This window comes from Hemitrygon akajei, chromosome 8 (assembly GCF_048418815.1).
Source record: "Hemitrygon akajei chromosome 8, sHemAka1.3, whole genome shotgun sequence".
Classification (NCBI taxonomy): domain Eukaryota; kingdom Metazoa; phylum Chordata; class Chondrichthyes; order Myliobatiformes; family Dasyatidae; genus Hemitrygon; species Hemitrygon akajei.
The window spans coordinates 152,345,193-152,372,274 of NC_133131.1; the positions used below are offsets into that span (position 1 = coordinate 152,345,193).

General features: G+C 40.3%; 1 protein-coding gene across 4 annotated transcripts in view; it reads right to left on the reverse strand.

Moving 5' to 3' along the window:
• zmynd11 (zinc finger, MYND-type containing 11) overlaps window positions 1-27,082 on the reverse strand; it is a 176,820-nt gene that overhangs the window by 62,804 nt on the left and 86,934 nt on the right. For 3 of the 4 annotated variants that reach the window (XM_073054856.1, XM_073054855.1, XM_073054858.1), the window contains 3 exons: window positions 26,155-26,316; window positions 13,193-13,270; window positions 92-184 (listed from right to left, as the gene is read on the reverse strand). In XM_073054856.1, the coding sequence (XP_072910957.1) occupies window positions 92-184; window positions 13,193-13,270; window positions 26,155-26,316 (333 nt within the window). The remainder of the gene's footprint in view (window positions 1-91; window positions 185-13,192; window positions 13,271-26,154; window positions 26,317-27,082) is intronic. The other variant, XM_073054857.1, reaches the window with a different exon arrangement.

Here is a 27,082-nt window from a genome sequence, read left to right on the forward strand (position 1 = left end):
CATGCTAACGAAGCCTTTGATTCCTAGCTCTATTATTCAAGTGAAGAACTTCCAAAGATACAATGCTTTCAACTAATCATTTTCTACCCACCTCCTGTATGCTGGCAACGTCTATAGGTGTGTGTACCAATCTTCTGTACATTGGATGCTTATTTTCCTTTCCCTTTTTACCCAGTTCTGTAGCCTGCAAAAATAACAAGATAAAAACAACTCAAAACACAGCCCTTCAAGTTCCGAAGCACAGAAAATTTACTATTCAGCCACTGGAAATGTACAATATACTCTAAGTGCCAATTTATGCTCTACATAATACAAATTGCCATTTTTATTTACAGTGAATACAAGATTAGCAAAAACCAATTTTGATCTTCACAAATGAGAACCATGTTGAAATATTAGGAATAGGATGCCAGCAGTTCTATATGGTATGCTACTTTTCACCTCTTAAAAGAAAAATTGCAGACCTGTGTGACTTCAGTACTAGGTGCAATTTTTTTTTTTTACTGAAAGCAAACACTGGCATGGAATCTAATTCCATAAAAGCATCATAGACTTCACTGTGAATTTAGAAACCCTACATCACATGATCTGGAGAAGTGACATTGTGAAGTACACAATATAGCAACCAAGGTATGACCTTAATCAAATACACTAAACAGGACTTCTAATATTAATATATTCTAGCAAATTGAGCTACCTGCAGTAATTCTACAAATATTCTTGCGAATTTCAACAATTATATCTCCAGACCAGAAATGGGCCCTTTCTCTCCACCATGTCCGTGCTGATTGAGATGCTTATTTATGCTAATGCTATTTATTTCTATGCTTTTTGCCCCCAACACCAAATACCAATCCAAATGTCTTTTAAAAGTTGTAAATATATCTGCCTTCACAGGACCTCTGGCAACTCACTTCAGGTATTCACTTCCAGGTGTGGAAAAACTGGCTCCACAGATCTCCTTTAAATTTCCCCCCTTTCAAGAACAGGCCCCCAGTCCTTGGGGTCGTGTTGCTGATGGCCGTTGGTGGGGGCGCCTTAATACGCTCGGCAGAGGATGGTGCTCGGAGAAGCTGTGCCGGAGGGGATGGTCGGCGGCTCGGAGGTTCGACGGACTCAGAGTCCGCTGCGGTCAGGTCGCTTTCACTGTGTGCTGTGTCTGCGAGGCTGGGTTCGACGGAGCTTTCATTGTGTGCTGCGTCTGCGAAGCTGAGTCGGGCAGCGCCGTGGAAGTCCATAGCGGGGGTATTCCCTTCTGCCGCCTGGGATGGCGAGTCTGTCAGACTTCCCTGGGGACTTGTGGAAACTGTGTGGTGGTTTCTTTTGAACTTATAGTCTTTTAACATCTTTGGACTATTTTTACTGTGCCCATGGTCTGTTTTTTTTAATCAATTATGCTATTGTTTGCACTGTTGTAACTGTATGTTGTGACTATGTGGTTTTGTGCAGGTCTTGTAGCTTTAGTTTTTGGTCTTGTTTTGTCTGGTGAATTTGGAGCTCCTTTCCGGGGAATGCGCTAAGATGGTAGCGCGATATTAATACGCAGCAGCCTCTCCGGACTCTGGATTGGGGATTGCCAAACGTTATGTGGATTTTCTGGTGTAGCCTGTTTTGTCATGTGCTTTGTTGATATCATTCTGGAGGAACGTTGTCTCATTTTTTAACTGCACTGCATTTGTGGTTTCTAAATGACAATAAACTGAATCTGAATCTGCCCTCTAGTCAGAGATACTTCTGCTCCTAGGGAAATGACTTTGACTATATCACATCTGCAATCTTCATGATTTTATACACCTCTAGAAGCTATGTTTTATAACCTCTCACCTATATTCTGACAATCTATTCAATCTCCTTAGAATTTCAGCACTCCATTCTAGACAACATCCATTTGAATCTGTTCTGCACTCGTTGCTACCACATCCTTCCTGTAGTGTAGTGACTAGCATGGTACACAATGCTGAGCACAATCTAAGCAATGTTTTGTACAGTGGGAACATGATGTCCCAACACAATATCTCAGCCTATATAAAGGCAAGCATCCGTACCAAATGCATTTTTCACCACCCTATTACATGCACCATTACTACCAGGGAGATACGAACTTGTACCCCAAGGTCACATCAATGCTTCTTAGGTCTCCAGCATTTATTTTATGTGTTACCAGAATTTGACCTCTCAAAGTGCATTAAGTCATATTTATCTGATTTAAATTTAATTTGCTACTGCTCCACCCAGGGAGATTGTGATTCCTGAATTTTCCCTGATTTTTGAATTGTTGAGCGTTCAAAGTTTCATTGCAATTCAGAGGTTATCAATTCCTGAAACAAGAACTTTGAATCCAAAGAATGATTTTCAGAAAAAAAAACTTTATGCAAGTTTCATTGAACAATTTACTAATCTTAACATCTAAGTAACCATATTGATTGTAAAAGCAAGTTACAAAAAAGGTGACTATGCTTATTTTTAAATAAAACAATAAGGCTTTCATGATACAAGACCCAGGATTCCCCCTTAATGATAAATACCAAGCAATCCTACAATCACAGCTCAGACAAAATAATGATTATTCAAACGTCCCTTTAATGCAATGCTCAGGCAATCCACAAACAAGAATACCATGCTCTACCAGATGAACCCTAATCATTAAGCACAATGACATTTCTGCAATTGATTAGTTGCCATATGCCAACATAATGATATCTAACAGTCATCCTCAAAGCATAATGATTTGTTCCACAAACAAAATTCCAGTTAATGAGACAGTCTCAATATTTTTAGTCTAATTTCTAAAACTCTGATAATATTTTTGGTAACAGAAAAGCACCTTCAGAATCTATTGCTTGTTAGTTTGATTAGAATTAGATTCGGAGAGATGGACTGCAATGACTATAAGAATCCAATGCTCTTCTGGCTGCAGCTTAAGAAGATTGGTTCCTACTCATTTTTGTTTATGATATGTGTAAATGTTTTTCACCTCCTTTCTCAGTCACCACACAAATGCAACATTCATGTGACTAACCACATGCTACTGAGTTCACCTATAAACTGAAATGAACAATAAAAAGATGGTTTCATTTTGGGAACCAAACCACTAATTCCATTCTCTGTTCAATCTTCAATACAATACACAGCATTATAACTGCTATCTTCTGCATGCATGGCCTGGGAAATAAGGTTTCCATTACAATCACAGTAAACCCTATCTAGTTTACTTGCAACAAGTGAAACCAGCAGTTTTGAACATTGATCTCTGACCAGTAACCTCGTAGGAGATTCACTATTCTTGAAACACAGTCAGAATTTGTAATTGTCAAGAAACCATAAGCATTTCCAATGTTCCTGGTGACTATACAGATGCAGTGTCCAGCTGTAGATACTGATGGCCTGCATCAAGCAGATGGACTTGGAACGAGTGGTGTGCGGGAGGGGGAGGGCGAGGGCAAGGGACTGTGTCTGTGTGTGTCTATCCAGCATCTTGGAATACCCAATAACTTTCCTACTACTGATGTCAGGCTCAGCCTATAATTTCCTGGCTTATTCTTACAGCTTTTCTTAAAGAAAAAGAAACATTAGCTATCCTCCAATCCTCTGGTACCTCACCTGTGGCTAAAGATGCTTTAAATATCTCTGTTGGGATCCCTGCAATTTCTGCACTTGCCTCCCACAGGTCGAAGGAGTACCTCGTCAGGTTCTGGGGATTTATCCACCCTAAATTTGTTTCAAGACAGCAAACACTTCTCCTGGGTCCATTACCTCGCTGCAGCATTTCCTCACATCTATAGACTGTGTTCATCTGCCGAGTAAATACAGATGCAAAAATATCCATGTACAATCTCCCTCTCTCTTTCAGCTCCACACATAGATTACCACTCTGACCTACCAGAGAACCAATTTAGTCTATTATCCTTTTACTGTTAATGTATCTGTAGATACCCTTAGAATTCCCCTTCACTTTGTTTATTAGAGTAACCTCATGTCTTCTTTTAGCCCTCTGGATATCCTTAAGTATTCTCTTGCATTTCTTACACTCAAGTACCTCATTTGTTCCTGCTCATACCTATTATACACCTAATTTTTCTCAACCAGGGCATTAATATCTCTCAAAAAGAGAAGGTTCCATAAACCCATTAACCCTTGCCTTTTATTCTGACAGTAACATAAAACTCTACTCTTAAAATTTCACTTTTGAAGGCCTCCCACTTAACTAAGTACACCTTTGCCAGAAAAAAACCTACCCTTATCAACTTCTGACAAATCCTTTCAGATACCATCAAAAATGGCCTTTCTCCAATTTAGAATCTCAACCCAAGGTCCAGACCTATCCTTTTCCATAAGTACCTTGAAACTAATGGCATTATAATCACTAGATGCAAAGTGTTCCCCTACACAAACTTCCGGCACCTGCCCTGACTCATTCCCTAATAGGAGATCTAGTATGATAGATAGGAAGGCAAGCTTTATTGTCAAGGTTTCTTGACAATAATAAACAAAAAGGACACCAAAAGATTTTTTCAGATACATACACATATGAGAGAACAGATATTGGGCCACTGGAAAATTAAGTTGGAGAGGTGGCAATGGGAGACACAGAAATGGCACACAACCTAAATATTTTGTATTAGGCTTCGCTGTGGATGACACTAGCTGCACACCAGAAATGAGAGAACATCAGGGGACAAAAGTGAATGTAGTTGCTCTTACTAAGAAGGTGCATTGGAAGCTGAAAGGTCTAAAGGTAAATAAACTTCTGACCAGGGATCAGGGACTTCCAGGGAAGTGGAGATTATGGAGGCATTAGTGGTGATCTTTCAAGAATCACTATTCTGGAATTGTTTTGGAGGACCGGGAAATTGCAAGTGTCACTCCACTTTAATGGGAGAGAGGCAGAAGAAAGGAAATTAAAGGCTGGTTGACCTGACACCAGTGATTGGGAAGATGCTACAGTACATTTTTAAGGATAAGTTTTTAGGGTACTTAGAGACACATAATAAAGTAGGCCAAAGTCAGCATGGTTTCACAAAGGGCAAATATAGCCTTACAAATTTGTTGGAATTCTTTGAAGAAATAACAAGCAGAATATACAAAGGAGAGTCTGCGGATGTTGTTTATTTGGATTTTCAGAAGTTCTTGAAAGGTGCCTCTCATGAGGTTGCTTAACAGAGCCCGTGGTATTACAGGAAAGAAACTAGATGGAGAGAAGATTGTCTGACTGGCAGGAGACAAACAGTGGGAGTAAAAAGGTCTTTTCTGGTTGGCTGCCAGTGACTGGAGGTGTTCTATATGGGTTGGTGTTGGGACTACCTCTTTTTAGCTTGCACGTCAATGATTTGTATGACAGAATTGATGGTTTTGTCACCAAGTTTGTAGTTAATATGAAGATCGCTGGTGGGGCAGGTGGTGTTGAGGAAGCAGGAAGTCTGCTGAAGGACTTAGACTGGGAGAATGGACAAAGTTGCAGATGGAAAACGGTGTAGAGACATGTATGGTTATGTACTTTAGTAGAAGAAAAAGGTGTAGACCATTTTCTAAATGGGGAAAAAATTCAGATGTGCAAAGGGACTTGAGAGCCCCTGTGCAGGATTCTCCAAAGGTTAAGTTAGTGCTAAGTATAACTGCAAAGTTAGTATTCACTTTAAGAGGACTAGAATATAAAAGTTGTAAAGTTGGAGCTTTATAAGGTGTTGGTCAGACCTCATTTGGAGTATTGTGAGCAGCTTTGAGCCTCTTATCCAAGAGAAGATTTGCTGGCGTCGGAGAGGGTCACAAGAATAATCCTAGGAATGTAAGAGTTAACACTGAGTGTTTGGTGGCTCTGGCCTGTACTCACTGCTCACTGGAGAATGAAGGGTGGGGGGGGGGGGGGTGTGGAATTTCATTAAAATCTATTAAATACTGGAAGACCTAGATTGAGTGAATGTGGTGAGAATGCTTCCTGTAGAGGGGGAAGTCTAGAACCATAGGGCACAGCCTCAGAATAGGAGGACATCCCTTAAGAATAGAGATAAGGAGGAATTTCTTTAGTGACAGGGTGGCGAATTAATGGAACGCATCACCACAGGTGGCCGTGGAGGTCAAGTCATTGAGTATAATTAAAGTGGAGATTGATAGGTTCTTGATTAATAAGAGCTGAGAGATATAGTAAATCAGCCATGATGGAATGGTGGAGCAGACTTGACGAGCCAAATGGCCTAAATCTGCTCCTATGTCTTATGATCGAGCCTCGGGAATACTGCAGAACATAGAAACTTAAGGGAAGTATATAGTTCCTTGGAAGTGGCAACATAGGTAGACAAGGTGATGAAGAAGGCATATGACATGTCTGCCATCACTGGACAGGGCACAGGAGTTGGAAAGTGATGTTACAGATGTACAAGACATTGGTGAGCTAACCCCTGGAATACCAAGTACACCTCTGTCACCATACTATAGGAAGATATTAATTACACCAGAGGATGCAGAGAAATTTCATAATGATGGCTTGAGTTAAAAGAGAATGCATGCTCTGGGACTTCTTTCCCCTTGAGCACAACAAGCTGATGGCTATACAGCTCAGAGCTGTATAAAATCTGGAGTATTGATAAGTTGGCTGGTCAAAATAATTTTTGCAGGGGAAAGGAGTGTCTAAATCTAGAAAGCACAGGTTTAAAGTGAGAGGGTTAAGACTAAAAAGGGATCTGAGTAGCAGTTTTTCCCCACACGGAGGAAAGCGGGAAAATGGAATGAGCTGCCAAAAGATGACATTTAGAGATGGGTACCATTACAACTCTTAAAAGACATTTGAACAGGTCTTGGATAGGAAAGGTTTAGGAAGGTGTAGGCCAATAGCAGGCAAATTGGATACTGCTCAGGGAAGTACCTTGGCTGGCATGGACAAATAGGAAAAGCTGTCTGTAATCTCTCCTGTCAACACTCATCACCAATGTACAAAATACCAAAGTTATCATGGGTATTTATATTTTGTGTTTTGATTATTGCATTCTTCATCCTAATTTTTTTTTGTATTACATTGGACATGGAGTAAATCATTTCATTCTCCTTTGCACTTGTGTACTATCAGGAATCTTGTTAAACAATCAGGAATCTTGAATTAACCGTCTTTTACCCCTAAAAATGCGAGGACAATTTACTCCTAATCACCAAGTGTAATCTCTGCCACCAACTGCAAAAACACCAGCCAACATCAAACACAAGTGAAAGAAAATTAAGTTCCTACCTTTCACTTGGGTCTTGAAGAAACAGAACTATTGAGAATTCCATTTCTGCAACTTTTACATTAGGAATGCCAGAGCAACAAGATATTTGCCCTAAAAACCTTCCACCTTTCCATATAAACCTGTTTATACTGTACCAAAATTAAAAAGTAAAATCCAAACATTGAGAAAAAATGTGAAACTGATCTATTAATAGGAACTTGGATATTTGAAGCATTCAAAGTATGGTTGTTGGCTGCTTGGCAACAAGCCACACAAGGTTCTTTCACTTAAATAGCCTTTAATCTGTCGGCTACTCTTTGTGATCTCAACACAAGAGTATAAACGTACAGAAGCAAGCCAGCTGGCACCTTAAGCCCTTTAAGCCCTAGTTCCATTTTCCTGCAATCTGTCAATCTTGATCTGGAATGAACTCGGTAACAGTAGCCACAACCCTCCAGGGTACAGAATCTCAGATTCACCATCCTTTCCGTGAAGAGATTTGTTACTTCAGTCATAAATTGTGACCACTTTTTCCTGAGTCTGTGACCCCTGGATCTAAACTCAGCCTGGAAAAATGACCTCCCCATGTCCCTGCAAGATCTTCTTTGATCCTTCTAAAATGTGGAAAATAAAGGCCTAATACACTTGCTGACACTATAAATCTATTAACCAAGGAACCAATCTAAAGAATCTTCATATTCCTTCCAAATCACGCATATCCTTTTTTTCAGGCAAGGAGACCAAAACAGTAACAATACTCCAGGTTCTGATCTCACTAAGGTCCCATATAATTGTAGCAAGACATTGTTACTTCCTCATTAAACATTTTGTAATAAAGGCCAACATACAATTCATCTTCTACACCACTTTCTGCACCTGCAAGTTAGCTTCATAAATCGCTTGATCACAGAACAAGTGCAATATTCACATAATTAACCATATTGCAAAAGTGATGTTAAGGTGATCACCTAAAATACAAGTACTGAAAAGCCAATGGTTCTAGCTCTGGATCCAATCAAATTGGAAATTTTATTCTCCACCCAGGCTTCAACTCTGTCAGTATCATATACTGCCTTATAACTTTAGTACCTCCTGCATGTCTAGCTTGGGTAATCAAGTTATAACTGCAGCCAATGTTAATGTCATATAGATAATCTATAAGGAGAGCCAGCAGCTTTGAACTTCATTAGAGATTCACTATTACTAAAACAGTGACCTGGTATCTGCAGCAGTAAAGACACTGCCAGCACATTTTATCATCACTACCGAAAATTGACTGATCTCTGCTATCCATAGTTTTCTCAACAACAACAGACACACACACACACTCACACATACATATGTTGCCCCTCCACGCAACACCCCACCCCACCCCATCAGGTTACAGAATATCCAGCTCCCATAAACTGTTTAATAGTTCGCAAGTCGGAAATGCAGCCACGAACCAAGATCCCATGTGGCAGAAGGCAATTGCAGCAGCCAAACCACTAGGTCCAGTTGCTCCCAAATGCTCAGCCGTAGGTTCAGGCTGTACAGATGTTAGGCATTCATAAGCTGGGAAGGACTTGCAAGATTAATAGTTCAACAGGAACTAACTTTTTAAAAAAATATACAGTATTGTGCAAAAGTCTTTGGCACCCTGATTTTTTTTAAATATACATAATTTTTGCTTCAGCTGTGTTTTTTTTTCCTTTTGTATTAGTGTGTCAGTAGAAAAGAGCAAATTTTAGAATTCCAAACATTCATTTTCCAAAAAAATTAACTATTTGATCTATATGACATTAAAACTTAATTACTTTGTAGGCATAGAGCCCAGTGCATGATTAAACAAAGATAACAAACAGGTGCTAATGATCAATGACAATGGGCTGAATGAACTGAACTGATAACTGATGTAGAAGGAATCAAACATGAAGGACAACAAAACTAAAAGGTGAAAGTGCAGCAGATTGAGTTTAACCTCAAATTATCAATCCTTACTCCATGGCAAAACTGACCATAGCAACAAGACACAAAGTGGTCATCCTGCATCAAACTGATGTCCTTTCCAAATCAGAATGGACCTCTGATTTCCATTGCTCTCTGCTCTAAACGCACAAAAACCACTGGAACCCAAGTACTGTATACCCCTCTGGACTTTGCATAAGTCTTGTCAGAAGTGGTCATCAGGGAAGAGTGGCTGCGAAAAGTAATTCTTCAAAAGTGGAAACAAAGCCAAGAGATTGCCTATGCACAAAAACACAAGTACTGGGGTGTTGAACAATGGTAGCAAGTAATCTGAACTGACAAGTCAAAATTTGAAATTTTTGGCTCAAATGAGAAGTAGTTTGTCTATTGAAGGCCTGGAGAACTCTTTGCAGTTTGCTGTTCTTTATAGTAATTTTTTTTAGATAATTAGAAACTTCATTTTTGAAAGCATCTTCGCTTTATAGGATTTAAAAAAAATCATACATGCCTAAGACAGTACTATATGAACTATCATTTAGATAAAGGAAATAAATCTTGCCTGTTGAGATTTAGTTCTAAATTATACATTTAAAAGAATTGCTTTGGGGATGATGTGCTACCACTTCAATTTAATTTTTAAAATGATTACTTAAATATTGATATTTCTTTCACCTCTGATCAGTCTAGGGAACAAAATACTACAAAGATTATACTGCACGTTTATCACTTTCCAATCTGAAGCCTGAAAGAAGTCTTTTGGCCTATTTGACACCAAGACACGTGGTCAGATTTCTCTTGATCAGCAAGTAGCATGATGACTTTGTCACTGACTACAAAACAGAGACTAGTATTAAATTTATATGAAATAATCAATTCCTGTCCAATTAAGAACTTGTTATATCATGTCCCCAAAAGCTTTCCATATCAAACTGATTATACTCTACCACATTAAAATTAAAGTAAAAGGTGAAAGTCAAACATTTGAAAAATCAGTGAATCATTTTAAAATAACAATGTGAGGAAGCTGGAATTAAGAATATTTCTAGTATTCTTATGTGACTAATGACTGATTTATTTCCATTGATGTTGCCTAACTTGCAGAGCTCCCCAGTTATACATTCTCAAATACAGCCACTTCATACAATCTGTTTGACAAGAACCCATAACATTACAGGAAAGATACTAGCATGGAATGAAGTTTTGCTGACTGGGAAGAGGCAGAGTGAGCATAAATGATGCTGCTGGTGACTAGTGGTGTTGCGCAGGGGTCGGTCTTGAGACCATTTCTTTTCACATTAGATGTCAATGATTTGGATGACGGAATTGACAGCTTTGTGGCCGATACAAAGATATATGGAGGGGCAAGTAGTGCTGAGGAAGCAGGGAGTCTGCAGACTTAAAGACAGATCAGGAGAATGGGCAAAGGAGTGGCAGATAGAATATAATGTAGGGAAATGTATGGTCATACACTTTGATAGCAGGAATAAAGGCAGAGACTATTTTATAAATGGGGAGAAAATTCAAAAATCAGGAGGTGCAAAGCAACTTGGAAGTTCTTGTGCAGGATTCCCTAAAGGTTAATTTGCAGATTTGAGTTGGTGGTGTGGAAGGCAAATTCAATGTTAGCATTCAATTCCACAGGACTAGAATATAAAAGCAATGATATAATGCTGCGGCTTGGACAGACTGCACTTGCATGAGGAGCTCACAGTACTCCAAGATGTGGTGACATTGGACAGGTACCAGAGAAGGTTCACAAGAATAATTCTGGGAATGAAAGGGTTAACACATGAAAAGCATTTGATGACCCTTTCTCCTGTTCTTGCTGAAATTTAGAACAGGGGTCTCCAATCTTTTTTGCACCGCTGGGGGGGGGGGGGGAGAGGTGGTGGTGGTGTTAATCACGATTGGAATATAGGTGGTAAGTCAACTATAAGCGGCTAATACACTCAATTTCATTTCTAAAAGAGTTTATGTAACGAATTTAATATTAAGTACACAGCACATATTTTCCTCGTATGAACATATAAAATCATTGCAACACAACAGTGAGAGGACTAGAAAAGGGCTGGAGGTCCCTGTACCGGGGCTGTGGCAGTCCGGAGAGAGTGACCGACCGAGCAAGGAGTGCAACAGGGCGCACACTCGCCCCCCACCCTTGTAGGTAGGTAGGATCTATCGGCCGACAAAAGCTTGGCTTGAGGGATGACTTTCAGTAGATCGCAGCGAGGTAGCTACTCTGCTACTTATGAAACCCTGAGCCCGAATTAGGTCGTCTGCGAATATTTTAGTACCGGGTTCCCCACCAACATTCGGTGTGCTAAACAGGTTTAGAGGCGGCGCCCATCTGACCACGCTCCAGGCCAGTAGCAATGGCACTTCTCGCTGGCCGCGCAAGGCGGCCGGTTACCCAAGGCCAACCAGTGATTGCTGGCACTAGGGTATCACTGCGTTTAGGCGACTGATGACCTTGCGTGGGTAATCACCTCATGTGCGTTCAAGTTCAAAAGTGTGCGTGACAGGGAATGAGGAAACCTGCAGCTGACTCATTTAGCTTCAGATTGCCAAATCATATCATTTCCTCATGGCCCGGTAGTTGGTTTAGCAGAATGAGTGGGAATTCCCATTGAGACATATCTAATATTGAAAGGCCTAGATAAAGTGGAAATGGAGAAAATGTTTCCTCAAGTGGGGAAGTCTAGAACCATAGGGCACAGCCTCAGAACAGAGGGATGTCCTTTTAGACCAGATGAAAAGGAATTTCTTTAGATAGAGGATAGTGAATCTGTGGAATTCAATGACACACACAGCTGTGGAGGCCAAATCATTGGGTACATTTCAAGTGAAGGTTGATAGGTTCTTAATTAGTCAGAGCATCAAAGGTTACAGGGAGAAGGCAGAAGAATGCGGTGGAAAGGGATAATAAATCAGCAATGATGGAATAGCAGAGCAGACTCGATGGCCTAATTCTGCTCTAATGTTTTATGGCCTTATATTCTTATTCAAAGTACTGCTGGTTGCTTGGGAACAAGACAATTAAGTTTCTTTTTAGTTATATGGCCTTTACCCTAATCTAACCACTATTTTTTGTGATTAGGAACATAATCAAGCCAAATGGCACCTTCAGGCCTTTGAGCCGACTCTGCCATTTAGCAGATCATGGTTGAACTTTCAATCCAGTTCCACTTTCACGTACTATCACCACCTTTTCCTTGTTCCCACAAATCTGTCAAAACCTTAGCTTTGAATGAACTCAGTAAGTTACAACACTCCAGGGTACAGAATCCCAGGGGTTTACCATTCTCTCAGTTTAAAAATATTAACACCGTACATACCATTTTCCTAATATTATATCCATTCAAAGGCAGCCAGAATCTTATAAATAACATTTCACAACTTGCTATCATGCAAAAATAATCTGTTTTTGTTCAAAATTAATAACCAGTTTGCTACATTATAATCCACGTTTCACTTACTCAGATTGTCAATACCCCAAAGTTTCCCTACATACAATCCCACATGGTTTTATGTCATTCATCAAACTTGAAAAACAAGACGCTCAAATCAAATCACTGATATAAATGGCGATCAACTGGATTCCAAACCCCAATTCCTGTGGTATTCCACGAAAGAGCTTCAGAAAAAAATGTTTATTCCCACCCTTTGCTTTACCTGTTAATCAATTCTCAATCCCATGCCATACAATACCCAAAATTTCATGTGCCAGCTCATTCATTTGTTACCTTCCAATACACAGAAAAAATTGCAAAATTGATAGAACTTTAGAAGATGATAACCAATGCATCCAATAACTCTTTAGTAACCTCTTTCAAAACTCTGGCGTATATAGCCTTTAGGTCTCTCACACTTCTCTACATTATTGAAATAATGTCAATGTGGAATGCCACTTACTAATATTCTTATAATACAATTTTTAATGCAACTTATAATTTGATTGTGATCAATAGAAAACAGCTGTAGAACAAAATCATATTCAACTCGTTAAACATGGGTTTTACACCACAGAATCCTCACTAGAAACAATTACTCACCCGCTCCTTCATGCGAGAAACAATGTAACCCAAATATCGGCCCATAGCTTGCTTGGTTGTGTTCTTCTTTTTCGTGCTCTATTGCGATGGAGAAGCAACATCAGTGAAGAATTACTCACTAACTCATCTATTGAATACAATAATCAGAAACTAAATTTCTCTGATCTGAATGAGCTTGTCACTCAAAATGCAAATGCAGCCAATGTTACACACAATGATACAATATCACATTCAAGATGGAGAAAACAAATCTATCCCAAAAAGTCTTTTTAAATGAATCTGAAACCAAGCGGTGCAGGTATCTGATCATAAACACAAGAGGATCTGCAGATGCACGGGTGAAGTGGCAATTCCGGACTAAACTTGAATCAATGAATAATGTTCAACAGCTGTGGCAGGGCTTGAATGCTATCACCTCTTATAAAGTAAAATCATGTGACATAGGTAACAGCAGGGCTTCACTTCCAGATGAGATCAATGCCTCTGCTTGCTTTGACTGTCAAAACACGGAGGAACCATCACAAACTCCCACAGCCCCTGATGACCTTGTGATTTCAATCTCAGAGGCTGAACACACGAAAAGCATCCAGCTCAGAAGGGTTACCTGGCCAAATATTAAGATCGGTGCTGATCAACTAGCTGAAGTCTTCAGAGATAGTTAGCCTCTTGGCTCGGCAGTGAGGTACCCACTTGCTTCAAGCAGGCTTCAGTTATTACAGTGCCTGAGAACATGGCAAGAACCACCAGCTGGTGTGGTCTTTCATTGACTATTGTGGTTCTCAAAGTCAAAGTATATTTATTATCAACGTATGTATATTTTATACAACCTTGAGATTCGTCATCTTACAGGCAGCTACATAACAAAAAAACCAAATAGAACTCATTAAAACAAAAAAAAACTGTCAGCCAACTTGCAAAGAGAAAAAAATAAATAAAATACATGCAAACAATAAAAGTAAGCAAATAGCATTCAGAACTGAAGTTCACAAAAGTGAGAACACACTGTGATAGTTGCCAGCCGCAGGCACAGTCTGGTGCAGAGATGAGTAAACCTCATGGAGCAACAAGCTGAAGTTCAGTGCAGAGTCGAGTAAAGCTCACGGAGCAGTGAATTGAGATAGTCTCGACAACCTGCCTTTTTCAATCTGGTCTGGTATTTAAATTGCCCAGACTTACTGTAGCTCTTGGACCAGGACTTTGTTGCTTCAATACGCACTTGGGCTGCTGGCCCTCTACTTCAATTTGGCCCATGCTCAACTTTTCCAATTCGGCTCAGCCCTTAAATCGATCAAACCTCGGGTCTTTCCTCACTCTCAGGCGCGGGTCCGGACCCCACTGCCATGTCTCTGTATTGCCTCTGCTCTCCTCGCATCACCTCCAAGGCTGCACAAGCCAAATACTGGCACATTCCCTGCACACCGGCCCGGTCCCCGCTGCCTTGATTCAGCCCGTACTCACCACGCCTCAACCATCCTGCACTTTTGAGACTTCAGCTCCCACTGCAGAAATGCCAAGTCGTACAAGTGGTTCAAAATCTGAACTCCAACAGGGAAGTTAGTCTATTGTTTGCAGTGATCGCTTAGCAGGAAAGTGTGATTAATGAAGTATTTAGTTGTTCCTTTGCCACCAGCAAGCAGTCACTGAGCTTTACAAACGCCATCTTAAACCGGTTATTAAACTAATTGAGTACGCACAAAAGGAAATGAATCTTAGGGTTGTGTACGGTGACACATGTACTTTAATAATATATTTACTTTGGATTTCCAGCATCTCAAAGTTCAAAGTAACACACAAAATACGAGAAGAACTCAGCACAGCAGGACCTAATGAAGGGTCCCAGCCTAAAACTTTGACTCTATTCCTTTCCACAGACGCTGCCTACCCAAGTTCCTTAAGCTCCGTGTGCACAAGTAGTTGTATACATGACATCAGAACAAAATCCTTCTGGCTTATTGCATGTAGACAGCCATCCACAACAAGAGCCGTGACTTATTTTATTAATTTGTATCAACACTCCCCAGCTTTGAAATGTTCTAAAAATATCAGTGAGTTTAGCTGGTTACACAAAATTATCCATAATTCCAATGCCTACTGAATCTCATACAAGCTTTATATAATGACCACACACAACTTTCACTAATCTCAAGTATCTAGAACCTAGGACCTCCAATTCCACTCTGCATATATTGCAGTTGCCATCATGAACAGTCTTGTCATCAAACATCTGAGCTCCACACACTAACTAGATCAACCTTCGGAAAGTCTCTCTTGCTCCATAATTTTTCAAATTTGAATTTTTACCTCACATTTTCCCATGATAAAGACTATTAGGGTCATTGAGTCTTCATTGGTTCTCAAAGTAATTCCATCAACCCCAAAGCCTCACATTTCCCTGTAAGAGAAAAAGTTTGCCACGTCCTTCAACACTACCCAAGCTTCCCCAAGTATCAACCTACAACAGTGACTGGTTACAGTAACCTCGTTTGACTGCGTGTGGGAGGAAACAGAAGCAACACAACGTACAAAGTGCTGAAGGAACTCAGCAGGCTAGGCAGCATCTATGGAAACAGTAAACAGTCAACTTTTCAAGGTAAGACCCTTCTCCAGCATTGGAAAGAAAGGGAAGTAGTTAGAGAAAGGAGGTGGGGGGAGAGGTGAAGTAAAGAGCTGAGAAGTTGATGATGAAAGAGATAAAGAGCTGGAAGAGGGGGAATCTGATAGGAGAGGAGAGCATAGAAGAAAGGGAGCAGCACCAGAGGGAGCTGACAGGCAGGCAAGGAGATAGATTGAGAGAGGGAACAGGAATTGGGGGGGATGCCATCAGTTTGGAGGTTACTCAGATGGAATACAAGGTGTTGCGCCTCCAGCCTAGGTGTGGCCTCATCATGGCAGAAGAGGAGGCAATGGACTGACATGCAGGAATGGAAAGTGGAAGCTAAATGGATGGCTACAGAGAGATCCTGCTTTTTATGGGGTAGAGCATAGATACTCGGCAAATCTGTCTCCCAATATACGTCAGGTCTCACTGAAATACAGAAGGCCACACCGGATACAGTAGATGACCCCAACAGACTCGCAGTTGAAGTGTCACCACACCTGGAAGGACAGTTTGGATCCCCGAATGGTAGTGAGGGAGGTGTAGCACTTGTTCCGCTTCACCAAGCACCTATGCTCTGTCCACCAGAAAAGGCGGGATCTCCCTGTAGCCACTCACTTCAATTCCACTTCCCATTCTGACACGCCAGTCCATGGCCTCCTCTACTGCTGCAATTAGGCCACACTCAGGCGGGGGGAGCAGTACCTTGTATTCTACCTGGGTAGCCTCCAACCTGATGGCATGAACATTGACTTCTCAAACTTGTGGTAATTCCCCCTCCCCCTTCCCAATTCCTGTTTCCCTCTCACCTAATCTCATAACTTGCCCATCACCTCCTTCTAGTGTTCCTCCACCTTCCCTTTCTTCCATGGTCTTTTAAAAAAATCAGATTCTCCCTCCCCCAGTCCTTTATCTCTTTGACCAACTTTCCAGCTCTTTACTTCACCCCCTCCCCCTCTCCCAGTTTCACCCATCACCTCCACCTTTTACTACTTCCTCCCTTCCCCCTCTCACCTTCTTACTCTGACTTCTCCCCTTCCTTTCCAGTCCCAAGAAGGGTCTTGGCCTGAAACTTAAGACTGTTTACTCTTTTCCATAGATGCTGCCTGGTCTGCCGAGTTCCTCCCAGCATTTTTTGTGTTGCTTTGGATCTTCAGCATCTGCAGATTGTCTTGTGTTTGGGAAACTGAAGCACAAGGCTACAGGGAGAAGGGGCAAACTCCACAAAGATAGCATTTGAGTTCAGAACTAAACCTAGATCACCAGACTTCAGAGGCCAAAATCAGCTGCACCACTGTGCTTACCCATATTTAAAACCGTACTAAAAAAAAGCAGAGGAAAGATGCTGTTAGGCTGCAAAAGGTACAGACAAGATTCACAAAGATGTTACTGGAACTAAAGGGCTCCAGTTACAAGGAGGCACTTCCTAGAGCATAGGTGGCTGAGGGGTGAGCTTAGAGAGATAAATAAAATCATGAGGAGCATTGAAGTAAATAGTCAGTTTTGTAGGTGATACAGCCGTCATCAGGTGGTACCTGGAATTTCCAGTTGGCGGACAATTTCCCTCCATGCCGCTCTGACATATTAGGAAATCATGTTCATGGCAAGTTACAGCAGTGTTTTGCCTTTGCCTTCTGCTGGGTGAGTTTAAAGAGATCACCACCTCTTACAGTGGATGACCAGGACGTCTAAGTGCCTTGTCATGCTCTTAGCGCTCCACTAACACCTGCTGGCCTGCCTTCTTGACCGTTGGACCATTAATTGGTCTCTTCCGCTCAATCTGCCATGGCCAGACTTCACACGCTGGGATAGACAGATCCCCTATCTCACCGAGGGCCGAAGACCATCGGCTACCCTCACCTGGTTTGGCCCGTCTGCCGAGCCGGTTTACCGGGGTGTGGCTGCTGCGCGTGTTACAGCTACTTGGAGCCACGGGTGAGAGCTGAGTGCCAGGTGGGGCCCAAAGGTGGACGAGCTGCCCTGAAAAAGGGCACGGCAGGCCCCCCCCCCCACCAGAGGTGTTACCCCTCCCTAGACACCCCAGTACAGTAGCATAGTGATTAGAGCAACCACCTTACAGCATCATCGATCACTGATCAGGGTTTGATTCCTACCACTGCCTCTATGTTCTCCCTGTGACCATGCAGGTTTTCTCCACCTGCTCTAGTTTCTTCCCACATTCCAAAAGGCATACAGGCTAGTAGGTAGGTTAATTATTCACATGGGTGCAATGAGCACAGGCTCATTGGCCCAGAATGCTGAATCTCTAATACCATAGGGAGGTGTCATTAAACTGAAGAGGATGCAGAACAGATTCACAAGAAAGTTGCTGGGACTGGAGGGCTTTAATTAAAAGGAGCAACTATAGGCTGGGATTGTTTCCCTGAAGCAAAGGTTATTGATGGGCAACTTTGACAATTCACCTTACTTTACAAAAAAAAATTATAGTCTCCCCCCCCCCCCCCCCCCCCACAGCGCAGTAGAGTCCAAATCTAGAAGGCATTGGTTTAAGGTGAGAGGGAGGTGGTTTAAAGAGGGTCTGGGGCAGATATTTTCATACAAGAGAAGATGGTATCTTGAATGAGCTGCCAGAGGTAACTTTGGAGGCATCTGGACAGGTACTTGAATGAGCAAAGCTTAAAGATATTGAATTAATACAAATGCCTGAATAGATACAGCCCTATTTCAATATCATATTGCTGTAGATCTACGGTAGTAAATGGGGTATTCATCTGGCTGAAAATGTGCTCTACAAGGAACTAGAATATTATTGTCACTGTGAGGTCAAGCATTCATCTCATCGAGTTAGAGAACCATACAGCAGTCTTGGAACAGTGAGTAGAAGCTGTCCTTAATGTAAGACACAATGCAAATGGTGGAAATCCTGAGCAATCAGATTTGTGAGGCAAGTGTTTGCTGTTGGTAGGTATCTGAAATGCACTGCCAGGGAAGATGATAGAAGCAGATACAATATCAACTTTTAAGAGTCATTGAAGCAGACACACAAATAGGCTGGGAATAGAGGGATAACTATCAGATCATCTTAGTTCGGATTACTATCAATACTGGCATGGACATTATGGCCTAAAGGATCTGTAGCTATTACTTTCAATGTCATCAACTTTAAATCTCCTGTGGTCAACATCACTTGCATTCTTTCACCCACTTTCAAGCCAAGTCTCCAATTTATGCACAAACCTAGAGACTGACATCTGTTATAACACTCCATTCCATCAATGGCAGACTTGTCATCAGCAACATCTGCTACTGTCTCCCATCTTAACCATTATGAGGCAGATCATGTTTTGTGGAGTCCAAAGAATGTAAACTTGATCATAGGCATCATCTAACAAACTCTGGATGCAGCTGAATTATAATAAGCTCCTGAGTCTTACTGCATTCTGCTAAAATGTCTGCAATCATTCATAAATGAAAGCATAACCTCAACTTCCTTTCCTCAATTAGAAACTACTTCCTTAAAGAGTTTCAGCAAAAAAGCTAGACTCTTTACTATTCTATTTTGAGTATTATTTCATTTGCAATGCACCTTTACTTGCACATTGGTTGTTTCAGACTTTACATCCAGTTTACCATAAAAAGTATGGTATTTTCCCTGTAAATGCCTGCAAGAAAATTAATCAGAAGGTACCAAGTGGTAACATATAGGTGCACTGATAATAAATTTACTTTCAAATTTGTACTTTGATCTCAATAAAAATATAAAAGACAGGAAATGCTGGAAATACTCAGCTGGTCAGGCAACATCTATAAAAATATAAATCAAATTAATGTATCAGATTGGTAAACTTCATGAATTCCCCGTGCCTGACTGACCTTTTGAGTATTTACTGTATTTTCTTTTGTTTGTTGAAGTTCTCTTCCTACTCTCCTCGATGAACAAGGGGTAAGTAAACAGCTTACTGACTTCAATGGGGCTTAAGCTGGGAACCCCTGCCTGATAATTACTGTAAATTATTTCTCCAGTCTTTGCCATTCTCATCTTAAGTCTTAGATGGTGCATGCCATTTCATTCAAGCTCTTGTCATCCCTCTAAACTGTTCCAATCCGAACCTATTTCTGACAAACATCCTCCTTCTTGACAGAGCTTCCTTAAGCACAACCATTCTTAATTTGATAACTACCATCACTGCCTTCCTAATTCCATTTTAGGAGAACAATCTATCTTTCTCTTCAATTCCATCCGCAACCCCTCCCCACCCCCCAAGGGACTCTCTCCAATACTACTATTCTTTTACAGGTAACAGGTACGCATTTGTGCACATCATTCCAGGCTATGCCTTACAAACATTCTGTACAACTGTTAACAAAACCTTATTCCTGAATTCCAGCCTCTCTGCAAAAAGGCCAATATTCTATTTGCCCTCTGGACCTCTTGTTGAACCTGTCTGCTAACTTTGCATCTCAGGCACTTGATCCTAGCAACACACACAAAATGCTGGAGGAACTCAGCAGGCCAGGCAGCACATATGGAGAAGAGTAAACTGGAAGGGTCCTGGCTGAAGGGTTTCAGCCCAAAACGTCGACTGTACTTTCCCCCCCCCCCCCTCCATAGATGCTGTCTGGCCTTCTGAGTTCCTCCAGTATTTTGTGTGTGTTGCTCGAATATCCAGCATCGGCAGATTTCTAATTGCACTCTAGATTCTATTTGCAGTCTCTTTTTCAGGTAATATCCACCCTTTTGATCTCTCACTAAGTGAAGAACCTTGCACTTCTGTACATTAACCTGGCAAGTGAAGTTTTTCACCCAATCACTCAATATCCCTTTGTAGTATTACAATGTCCTCATCATAACATGCCATTCCACCTCTTCCACATCAGCTAACTTTTCATTCTATCCCTTCCACTAGGTCATTAATGTAAAATGCAATCAAGTGAGGATCAAGAACCAACCCTGTGGTTCTCCACTACATACTTCCCTTCAGCATGTAAAGGACCATTTATTCCAATTCTTTTCTATGTGACAGCTAGTTTTCAATCCATGCTAATGTTCTTCCTCCAATGCCCTGGACTCCAATTTGTGTACCAGTTTCCTAACTGACACCTCAAATGTCTTTTGGAAATCTAGTACTCTACTGTATATACATGCTCTTCTGTCACATCCATAAAATAATTCAAGCAAATGTTGATCGAGTTGCCTTTCCCATAATCATGCTTACTAAATTTGACTGCATTCTGTTTCCTTAAATGATTCGTTATTTCATACTTTATTATTTGAGCTAGCACCTTGCCAACAATACATTAAATCTAACCAATCTAAATCTTGGTCCAGCCTTCCATCTTCCTTTTCGAAAAAGGTATTTACATGAATCTTTTTCCCCAATCTTCTGATACTCTCCTTTAATTTACAAGTTTTGAAAAATTTCAACCAATACACCTTTTTTTTTGCTTCAGATTTCACAGGAGCTGCACCCAAAATCTGACCTCTTACATTCTCTTGATCTACTACTCCTACAAACCACTTCCTTTAAAACACTTGGATACAGGCCACTGGGTCCCAGCAATTTGGCCGTTTTTAACCTAGAGTTTATATAATCCTTTATACCTTGTGATTGATATTGTTACATGTCAATGTTTTTTTAAATTAACCGCAAGTATCATTTAGGCGCGTGGATGACGTCATTATAACAAATGCATAGAGGTTCTTTCTATTCGATTCAAGAGGATTCTGGAAAATTTCATCAGTTAAACGGATTCAACGAACCGTGAGCTACGAGGGGGTGAACTGAGTTGAGTGAGTTGAAGAGTTCACTACAGCAGTGGGCGGTCCCAATATTTCTCCGTGTCAGATGATTGTGATAATTTGCGGCACACAGCGCATATCGGATACGTGCCTGTCACTTTGTAGGATCCATACTTGGATTTCGGGAGTATTCTGTGGCAAACACATTTTGTTAACCTATACATGGATTCGGGTGGCTACGTGGCGACCACTTGTGTTAAGGAATATGCCACCTTGTGATATCCCTACGTGAATTTTGGAACTTGGGAGTCACCTTGTTATCCCTGCATCGACTTCTGGAATCTTCTGTGACTGTCATCTTGTCATTGTTATATGGATTTATGAACCCTTCCTCACAGACACCTGTACCTGTTCCCGTGGGTTTTCAGAACCTTCTGGATTGTCATCCTAGGACTCTGTTTAAATTGTCAATATTTTGGGTTGAGTAAGACTTGGGAAGAACTGTTTCTAGACCTCCACAGTTTGTGAGCTAAGATGCAATGCACTGTTAATTTTTGGTTAGGAGAGTAATTGTTTTAATTGACTATTAAATTGAAAATATAGCTGTTTAACATTAAAAATCTGTGTCTGTAGTCTATTGCTGCTAGCACGTAACAATATTTTTCAAGCTCCTCCCTGTTATTTGAAATTAACTCATTTATTACCTTAGGATATTGGCAGTGAACAATGATGCAATTTGATTTAGCATTTCTTTATTTCTTGTTATTCACTAGCCTCATTCTAGGTGTCCCACACCTATCTTTGCTATCTCCTTCTGATTTTCAAATGCACATCAACTAATTGTCTGTATGATTACATGAAAATTCTCTCTCAAATTATTATTTTTTTAAATAGCATCTCACTGTTGGATTCTGTAACTTCCCAGTCCTCTAGATTATTCCCAGCTCTGATTTTAATCCTGTAGGTTTTCTCCAGCAGTCCAAAGATGCACCGATTAGTAGACAAACTGATTATTGTAAATTACCCTATGATTAGGCTAGTGTTGAATCAGGGCTGCTGGGATAGCGTGGCTTGAAGGCCGTAAGAGCCTATTCAGCATCTCTAAATAAACTAAATAAAATCCTCAAGCTGTATCTATCTCTCTGCTTTCCACCTGATGCTCACTGGGGGTTCTCGATGCCACATTCTATCAAGTGGTGCCTTGATATCAAGAACAGTCATTTTCCTTGCTTCTGGAATTCAGCTTTTTGGTTTACATTGGACCATGGCTGGATGAGATCTGAAGGCCATGGCCTTAAAATCCAAAAGGAGCATTGGTGAATGAGACTCTTGGGTACTAGAGCTGAAACATTGTTGAGTTCCACCATCTATCTATCCATTGCTTTTGATGGCATTTTGATACAGCAAATCAAAAAACTCTGCAGACATTATTTATTGAAACTGTTTACAGAAAATTCCAGAAACTCAAGGCAAGCAGCATCTATGAAAAGAAAATGAAGTAATTTTAGGTTGGGAACAATTCAGAATCAAGTCCGAAAACAAGATCATCTAGATAGCAGATAAGGTGGAGTAGGCAATAGGTGGAACAAAGCATTTCTCTGATAGAGTGAATTAATGTAGCTGTAAAAAGGGAAGAACTTTTGTTAATATCCTATCCTGCTCTTGTTAAGCTCTCCATTCTATTCTCTCAGTTCTTCCATCTGTCACATTTGCTCCAATGTTATAACATTAAACTAATTCCCACTTGCCTCTGCTTTCAACAGATCGTCCTTCATAATTTCTGTCAGGTCTAACAAGATTTCAGAAGTATGTACATTCTCTCCCCCACTTCAGCATTTTAAAAGAATCACTTAAAAGAATCTGTTCCGACTTCACTTTCCTGTGGAACGAGTTGCTATACCTATTCATCCACCATTACCTTTATCAATGTCAAAAGGCCCAGTCATTTGGTGTTTACAGTATGGCCCACTGCCACAGTGGAGAAACAAACTAGAGTCTGGGTGATTGCTTTGTAGAATACCTGCACTGACCGCTTTCTGAGTCTCCTGCAATACTGCAAGCTCAAGGAACATAGTAATATTAATGTTATTTTTTGTTCTCCCTTAGAATAGAGGACACATCCAGCATGACCTGCTAAGCAGGTTCCCTCCACTCTGCATTTTGCAATTTCCAGATTCTTTTGCTTGTGTTCGTACCTACAAAATGCTCCCATTCACTTATTAGATAACCTAGTTTATATCTTTATCATCTTGGTCATTCCAGTGTTAACTTATCAGAGATAACTGTTCTCCACCCCCTTTTATTAGCTTCTTTTGCTTCTATTTCCATTCCGATAAGAGCTCTCCAACCTGAAATGCTGGCTTACATTTTTAAACTGCATAAGTAACCTAACCTGCTGAGTATTTCCAACATTCTTTGAGTTTTAGATTTCCAACATCCAAACTGTTTGTCTGATTTTCTCTGTTTGCATCAAGATTGGATTTTTTGCTCGCCACCCCCCTTTTCACTTTCCTTTTATTTGTATATTCTGGAATGTTGGTAATGTTCCAGTCGTTCAAATTTTGCACTTTACAGATTGTAACCACATCATTTCCCTTTGTTCCACACGTTGCTCTCTAACGTCGGTAAAGGTCCCTTTACCAATGTTTTATCTTCAGTTCAGATAAAGAGTTAGACTTAAAATAATAACTGTTTCTCTGCCCTTGAATGTTGCCTGACCCGCAGAGTCTTACCTGCATTTTCAGTTTTATGATTTCATGTGGAATTAATCTAATTAGTCTTCCTTGGAGCTCTGGCCATCACTTTCCCACCCTTTTTTTACTCATGGAAATTTTCTCAAATCTGCAGCTAAAGCACAACCACTTCAGAGGCCTCCCAGTACTCAATGACTTGCCTGTCTGCCAAGCTTTAACTCCAATTTATTCTCATACTATTGCAATTGGCTCTTCTTCAAAAAACCCCAGTGGTTTATACCCTTTACCTTAGCTGTTCTGAATTTGATATTGTGTTGCAATTGCCCCAATATTATTTGCTCTTTTTCTCCCCCACCAACACATTTCACAAAGGCAATTCAGCAATGTCACATTTCCCATTAAGCCAGAAATGTACTGATGTTCTCCCATTTCTTATCCTATTAGGGTAGAAATTCAATGATTCATACAATGCAGAAGAATCTTTTGGCCGTGCCTACCAAGATACCTACTTAAGCTAACCACAACTGTCAGTGCTTGTCCCATATTCATCCAAAACTTTCTTAGCAATGTACCTGTTCAAGAATTCTTTATAAATTGTAATTTTACCCGACTTATTCTATTACTATTTTAAAGCTGATAGAATTATAGTCACTGGCCCCAAAGTGCTGTCCCACTGACATCAGACACTTGCCCTGCCTCATTTCCTAAGGTCAAGTGTAATGCCTTCTCCACAGGGGCCATCAACATGCTGCATCAGAAAACTTTCCTGGACATACCTAGATTCTGCCCCATCTAATCCTTAGCACTATGGCTAACCCTGTTGATATTAGGGAAGTTAAAACTCCCTTCCTATTGATCCGACAGCTATCTGCAATATCCACACATACTTGCTCCTCTAATTTCTGGTATTTTATTCTACCTTTATATTGTTAAAGCCTTTCCATATCACTACTCTGGGTTTTTGCATAATTTTGTAATTTCCTAAAAAAATGTTGGCAAAGTATAAACTAATTTGTGGATTAACAATATCTACTGTTTAAGCTCTGAACTTAAGAGTATATCCTTGATTACTCCAAGGAATTGCCTCTTCTGCACTGTAATATTCCCTTTAGTTTACACTGTTACTGCAGCTTCTTCCCCTACCCGCCACCATCACCACAGATTTCCGGACTACTTTGTATCCAGAAATATTTAACACCTTTCTTGACTTTAAAAAAAATATAAGCACACCTCTGTTATTGTCAATATTCACAATATTGAAATTCCATGAAATTAATAACACCCTGCAGATCATCAGCCTTGCTTTGTGAATTCATACACCTGCGTTGTAAATGCCCATAGACCCCAGACTTCCCTTTTTGGCAAAAGAAACCTCAGCCAACCTTTTTTGTACCTACCCACTGCACCGGTCCCAAATCATTGTTACCTTCCTATGCCTAACCCCTGCTAGTTTAAACTTCCCCCTATAGCATTCACAAATCTTTCCTTGAGGACTTCCTTGCAGTTCAGTTAACAAAACAATCTAATGCTGACACCAATGGAAGACAACGGCAACTAATTCAAATGTATGAAGTGCCGAAATAAAATTTCTTGCTGAGATAAATTACACCCATTTTCAAAATTGCAATAGGCATTCAAGAAATTCAGACAATTATCATTCCAGCTCTCTAGATAATAAGCATCTCTGGTTATATCAGCATTGTATTAAGCATTCTGAAAATAAGAAACTGAAAATGGGTTTGCATCCCATCCCATTAACCTTAACTACTTGTCCTAAACATTCTCTAGGCATAGTTCTCACTTTATAAACTACATACAATGCAAGTCACTAATGCAGAATTGATTATGTTTACAGGCTATTAAATATAATTGACTCCAAATTGTTTTTATATTTGCACAAACTTCATGAAAATTCAGGAAAAAAAGATCACTCAAAATTAAAGCTTCCTATATTATAAACTGCTGTACTCACCCTACACACTTGGCACTGCCAATGTGAACTGCTATCTTGCGGCCGGAATTCATCAGGTAGACATTTTGGGTGATACACACGGAAGCAGGAATCACAAGTCAGGACCTCTCCAGCCATGTGACACTCCATACAATACCAATCATGATTTTCTGCATTCCAGTCCTGCAATAGAAAGGTCATTTAATTTAGAGCAAACCAAAACACATCCAATACAAATAAACTTCTAAGTGAGCAGAGACACATGGGGAGAAGGAAGGAAGGAAGGAAGTCAGAGGGAGATTTAAAAAAATTATGAATACTAGTTGTGAAGATTTGTAACATTTGCAACAATGGAATTCAAGTCATTTTGCAAACAGTCTCTAAAATTACTTTAACACCAAAATGACAATTCAATTCCTCAGTGTGGAGTATACTTAACCGCTTAAATTTTACTTGGGCCATTATTACAAATATGATAGGCAAACTAGCATGATTATGTATTAAGATTTCTAATTTCTCTCATGTTTTTTCCAAATGCAGCAAAAATTAATTGGCATATAGATTAAATCTTTTATCATGGAGACATCCATGTTAAAATCCAATTGTATAACTAGGCCACAAATAGCCAAGAAAAAAACTGCCTGATCCAGTTAGGAATTCTCACATGTTTTGCTTTCATTTCAAAATTTAGAATTAGCAGGGGTTTTTTAATAGCTTTTTAAAATGAGAAAAATGTTAACAGTACTAATCAGCCATTCTCCTCTGTTGACCAGTGTAAAATTTGCTCACTGGCTTCCAAAAGACATTGATTTGAACAGCTGTATAGCCAGTTTTAATTTTACATGTTCCCAAAAGGTTCACAACAAACAAAGAAAATTTTAAGGTGGCTAGCTTAATGGAGGCACAATTTTATATTTCTGTAGTCTGTTCTGATATTAATGAAGCATTT